This window comes from Chelonoidis abingdonii, chromosome 16, assembly GCF_003597395.2.
Source record: "Chelonoidis abingdonii isolate Lonesome George chromosome 16, CheloAbing_2.0, whole genome shotgun sequence".
Taxonomy (NCBI): domain Eukaryota; kingdom Metazoa; phylum Chordata; order Testudines; family Testudinidae; genus Chelonoidis; species Chelonoidis abingdonii.
In genome coordinates this window covers 23,309,960-23,316,200 of record NC_133784.1, presented here as the reverse complement: position 1 = coordinate 23,316,200, position 6,241 = coordinate 23,309,960, and the positions used below count along the sequence as shown (strand labels likewise).

Below are 6,241 nucleotides of genomic sequence, written 5' to 3'. Positions count from 1 at the left end.
GCACTCCTTCTCCTCTGGCTCCTCCCTGCCTGACTGGGGTGAGCTCCTTTTTAAACCCAAGTGCCCTGATTAGCCTGCCCTGATTGGCTGCAGGTCTTCTAATTAGAGTAGCTATCTCCACTGCCTTCTAGAAAGGTCTTAATTGGCTCCAGGTGCCTTGATTAACCTGGAGCAACTGCCATTCAGTTACCATGGTCCTAGGGATTTGTTTAGCCTGGGGCTAACATACCTGTTTCTCAGTACTTTACTGTAGCCATCTGCCTTGCCCCATCACATAGGTGAGTGCAAAACTGGTTAGAAAACTATTCCCAGAGAGTGGTTATCTTTGGATCACAGTCATGCTGGAAGTGCTGGGTCCGGTTCTGTTCAATATCTTCATCAATGATTTAGATAATGGCATAGAGAGTACACTTATAAAGTTTGCAGGTGATACCAAGCTGGGTTGCAAGTGCTTTGGACCTGTTGCTTACAAACAGGGAAGAATTGGGTAGGGGAAGTAGAAGCGGGTGGCAACCTAGGCAGCAGTGACCATGATATGGTTGAGTTCGGATCCTGACAAAAGGAAAAAAGGAGAGTAGCAAAATATGGACCCTGGACTTCAGAAAATCAGACTTTGACTCCCTTAGGGAACTGATGGGCAGGATCCCCTGGGAGCCTAATATGAGGGGGCAAGGAGTCCAGGAGAGCTGGCTGTAATTTTAAATAAGCCTTATTGAGGGTGCAGGAACAAATCATCCCGATGTGCAGAAAGAATAGCAAATATGGTAGGCGACCAGCTTGGCTTAACAGTGAAATCTGCAGTAAGATTAGACTCAAAAAGGAAGCTTACAAGAAGTGGAAATTTGGACAGATGACTAGGGAGGGATATAAAAATATTGCTAGAGTATGCAGGCGTGTAATCAGGAAGGCCAAGGCACAACTGGAGTTTCAGCTAGCAAGGAGTGTGAAGGGTAACAAGAAGGGTTTCTACAGGTATGTTAGCAACAAGAAGAAGGCCAGGGAAAGTGTGGGACCGTTACTGAATGAGAGAAGCAACATAGTGACAGATGATGTGGAAAAAGCTGAAGTACCCAATGCTTTTTTTGTCTCGGTCTTCACAGATAAGATCAGTTCCCAGACTGCTGCACTGGGCAACACAGTATGGGGAGGAGGTGAGCAGCTGTCAGTGGTGAAAGAACAGGTTAAGAACTATTTTGAAAAGCTGGACATGCAGAAGTCCATGGGTCCAGATCTAATGCATCCAAGGGTGCTGAGGGAGTTGGCTGATGTGATTGCAGAGCCATTGACCATTATCTTTGAAAATTTGTGGTGATCGGGGAAGGTCCCAGATGATTGGAAAAAGGCAAATATAATGCCCATATTTAAAAAAGGGAAGAAAGAGAACCCGAGGAACTACAGACTTCAGCCTCACTTCAGTCCCCGGCAAAATCATGGAACAGGTCCTCAAGGAATCCATTTTGAAGCACCTGGAGGAGAGGAAAGTGATCAGGAACAGTCAGCATGGATTCACCAAGGGCAAGTCATGCCTGACCAACCCGATTGCCTTCTATGATTGAGATAACTGGCTCTGTGGATATGGGGAAAAGGTGGATGTGATATTATCTTGACTTTAGCAAAGCTTTTGATACGGTCTCTCCCAGTATTCTTGCCAGCAAGTTAAAAAATATAGATTGGATGAATGGACTATAAGGTGGATAGAAAGCGGCTAGATTGTTGGGCTCAATGAGTAGTGATCAACGGCTCGATGTCTAGTTGGCAGCCGGTATCAAGCGGAGTGCCTCAGAGGTTGGTCTTGGGGCTGGTTTTGTTCAACATCTTTATTAATGATCTGGATGATAGGATAGAGTTCACTCTCAGCAAGTTTGTAAATGACACTAAGCTGAGGGGAGAGGTAGATATGCTAGAGGGTAGGGATAGGGTCCAGAGTGACCTGGACAAATTGGAGGATTGGGCAAAAAGAAATCTGATGAAGTTCAACAAGGACCAGTGCAGAGTCCTGCACTTAGGAAGGAAGAATCCCATGCACTGCTACACGCTCGGGACCGACTGGCTAAGCACCAGTTCTACAGAAAATTATCTGGGGATTACAGTGGACAAGAAGCTGGATATGAGTCAGCAGTGTGCCCTTGTTGCCAAGAAGGCATATTGGGCTGTCTTAGTAGGAGCATTGCCAGCAGATGGAGGGAAGTGATTATTCCCCTGTATTGCATCCAGTTTTGGTCCCCCCACTACAGAAGGGATGTGGACAAATTTGGAGGGAGTCCAGCAGAGGGCAATGAAAAGAATTAGTGGGCTGCGACAGATGACCTATGAGGAGAGGCTGAGGGAACTGGGGTTATTTAGTCTGCAGAAGAGAAGAGTGAGAGGGGATTTGATAGCAGCCTTCAACTACCTGAAGGGAGGTTCCAAAGAGGATGGAGCTAGGCTGTTCTCAGTGGTGGCAGATGACAGAAGAAGCAGCAATGGTCTCAAGTTGCAGTGGGAGAAGTGTGGGTTGGATATTGGAAAACACTATTTCACTAGGAGGGTGATGAAGCACTGAAATGAGTTACCTAGGGAGGTGGTGGAATCTCCATCCTTAGAGGTTTTTAATTCCTGGCTTGACAAAGCCTTGGCTGGGATGATTTAGTTGGTGTTGGTCCTTCGTTGAGCAGGGGATTGGATTAGATGACCTCCTGAGGTCTCTTCCTACCCTAATATTCTATGATTTTATGGAGGATATGATTAAAATTCAAAATGATCTGGAGAAACTGGAGAAATGGTCTGAAGTAAATAGGATGAAATTCAGAAAGGACAAATGCAAAGTACTCTATTTAGGAAAGAATAGTCAGTTGCACACATACAGAATTGGAAATTAGTGCCTAGGAAGGAGTATTGCAAAGAGGGATCTGAGGGTTATAATGGATCACAAGCTAAATATGAGTCAACAGTGTTACACTGTTACCAAGAAAATAAAAATAAAAAAAAGCAAACCTCTTTTAGGGATGTATTAGCAGGAGTGTTGTAAGGAAGACATGAGAAGTAATTCTTTTGCTCTACTCTGCACTGATTAGGCCTCAACTGGAGTATTGTGTCCAGTTGTGGTCACCACATTTCAGGAAGGATGTGGACAAATTGGACAAAGTCCAGAGAAGAGTAACAGGTCAAGTTTTCTAGACCTTTAATCGTTTTTATGAGGGAAAATTGAAAAAATTGTGTTTCTTTAGTCTGGAAAAGAGAAGATTGAAGGGGGGACATAACAGTTTTCAAGTATGTAAAAGGTTGTTGCAGGAGGAGGGAGAAAAATTAACCTATGAGAATAGGACCAGAAGCAATGGGCTTAAATTACAGCAAGGGATGTTAAGGTTGGACATTAGGAAAAACTTCCTAACTGTCAGACTGGTTAAACACTGGAATAAATTGCCTAGGGAGGTTGTGGAACCTCCGTCATTGGAGATTTTTAAGAGCAAGTTAGACAAACACCTGTCAGGAAGGGTCCAGATAATACTTAGTCCTGCCATGAGTGCAGGGGACTGGAGTAGATGACCTCTCAAGGTCCCTCCCAGTTCTATGATTCTATGTATGTAACTTCACTCATGGGAAAATTCATTGATGTCAATAGGAATGCCCCAGTAAGTAATGTTACACACGTCCTGAATAATTATTTCTCAAGATCAGGTCTTTTGTGCTATATATGAAATACCAAATTGATCTGCTACATTCCGGAAAGCCACTGCAGATGATGTAAAGTTGATTTTTTTATTGTTATAGAACTTGTTATCCTGGGAACAGCATTCTGCACCATCTGTAATGTATACAATCACAAAGTTTAGCCTTAAAGTGTCAAATCAGAGGATAAAAAGAGGGATGATACATTTTCAAGAGTGGAGTGTGATGGAAAATAGGTTCATTCTGAGGATTAAGTCCATAATTTGACAGTCAGAGAAACCACAATAGATAACAGCGTAAATATTCTTTGAATTAACAGCAAAAATTAAAACTCTTGTAAAGAGCAAAGAGGAAAAAGTAGAAAGTATTTTGGAGACCAGTATTCTATTTCAAACCAGAAAATTAATGATTTTTAGAATTATAGAGCTTTCAGATGTTTTGATCTGTTTGCTGTGATATTTTTGTTGGATACATACACAAGTTTTTGTTTTTTTTCAAGAATGAAAGATTATATAACTTACATAATTGTCAAATCAACATATTGGCCTATTCTGAGATAAGTTGAAGCCATGTGATGTGAGTATAATTTGAATATTGATTTTAACAATGATAGCTTGTTTTGCACCATGGATGAAATTGGAAAGTTGGCAGTTATGAAATGTTTGCTAATTTTGTTATAATGAAAACTGTTCAAAGCTATGATTGTATTTTTCTGACAAGTAGAATTATTATTCTCTCTTGCAGGGGATCTTTCCTGCTAACTATATTCACCTGAAAAAGGCAATTGTCAGTAATAGAGGGTGAGTATTTTTCTTGATTATTAAGAAGTTGCCTCATTTGTGTAAATGGAGAGAATTTGAGAAATGATCTGATTGGAATTTTGAAGGGATATTGTAAAAAACTTTCCTACAAAATGTATTAATTTTTCTTTCTGGTTGTTTATGATACTTAGGGCTGTACCAAATTCACGGCTATGAAATAAGTGTCACAGACTGTGAAATCTGGTCTACCCCTTTGAAATCTGGTCTTTTTTGTGCTTTTATCCTATACCATACTGATTTCACGGGGGGACCAGCCTTTCCCAAATTGGGGGCCCTGACCCAAAAGGGAGTTGCAGGGAGGTTGGAAGGTTATTTTAGGGGGCTTGCAGTATTGCCACCGTTATTCTGTGCTGCCTGCAGAGCTGGGTGGCTGGAGAACAGCAGCTGTTTGCAGGGAGCCCAGCTCTGAAGGCAGTGCCCCACCAGCAGCAATGCAGAAGTAAGGGTTGCAAAATCCAATACCATACCATGCTATCCTCACTTCTGCTTTGCTGCCTTCAGAGCTGGGTGGCTGGAGAGTGGTCACCGCTGACTGAGGGCTCAGCTCTGCAGGCATCAGCGCAGAAGTAATAGTGTCAATACCATACTATGCCATCTTTACTTCTGTGTTGTTGCTGGCAGTGACTCCGCCTTCAGATCTGGGCTTCCAGCCAGCAGTTGTTGCTCTCCAGCTGCCCTTCTCTGGAGGCAGCACTGCCGTAGTCTGCAGCTATGCAGAAGTAAGAGTAGCAATACCATAACCCCCTGTACAATAACCTTATGACCTCCCCTCCCACTCCTTTTTGGGTCAAGACCCCTACGATTACAACACCATGAAATTTCAGATTTAAATAGCTGAAATCATGAAATTTATGATTTTTAAAATCCTATGAGAGTGAAATTGATCAAAATGGACTGTAAATTTGGTAGGGCCCTGAATGATACTCTTTGAACCTTGAAAATCAAATGTCATTCTCTGGGGTTCTGTTCTCCGTTTATCAAATGTCACAATTGTATTTTTAATATTGGAAGAATAAAAATGACTGTGTTTACACTCCTCTGGTTGTGCACTGGAAAAGTAACATGGATGATGTCATTAGTAATATGTACACTTTCAAGAAACCATTCACATTCCCTGCTCACTGTTCTCTAACATACATGGGCTCACTGTTTTATTGATTATGGTATGCTAAGGGACCACAGATATGTAGCCAGCACCTCTTATTTTGCTATGATCAGACCTTCAATTACTTCTAATGATTCTTAGCCTCCTAAGTGCTTAAGTTACTTTTGAAAATTGAACTAGGAGTATAATTTTCAAAAGCATCAAAGAGCCAAAGTCCCTGTTTTTTCAAAAGGGAATTAGGCAGGCACTTTTGAAAATTTTACTTTGTGTGTGTAAAAGAGTGTGCTGATGATGAAGTCTAGGTATTGTCACCTAAGAGCAGAGTGTGATATTAATATACAATAACTCAGGGCACATCTTTAAAAATTATCAGCTGTACACAGTCAAAACTTGGGAACAGAAGGCCTTGCTGTTCTGTGACCCCTTTCATGCAATATTTTGTTGACATAACATGTTTCAAGAGAAGGTAACTACGCTAATAACTTAGAAGAGGGACTTGACACTTCAAGATAAGTATCAGTCCATTGAACCATTACAGACTGAAAAAAGTCTGTAAAAGCAGCAGAGAATCCTGTGGCACCTTATAGACTAACAGACGTTTTGGAGCGTGAGCTTTCGTGGGTGAATACCCACTTCGTCAGACGCAGGTAGTGGAAATTTCCAGGGG

General features: G+C 41.8%; 1 protein-coding gene across 9 annotated transcripts in view; it reads left to right on the top strand.

Annotated features, from left to right (window-relative positions):
• The window catches only part of DOCK3 (dedicator of cytokinesis 3), a 605,476-nt gene that overhangs the window by 131,632 nt on the left and 467,603 nt on the right, over positions 1-6,241 (top strand). For all 9 annotated transcript variants that reach the window (XM_032805794.2, XM_032805793.2, XM_032805795.2 and 6 more), the window contains one exon: positions 4,393-4,448. In XM_032805794.2, coding sequence (XP_032661685.1) covers positions 4,393-4,448 — 56 coding nt within the window. The remainder of the gene's footprint in view (positions 1-4,392; positions 4,449-6,241) is intronic.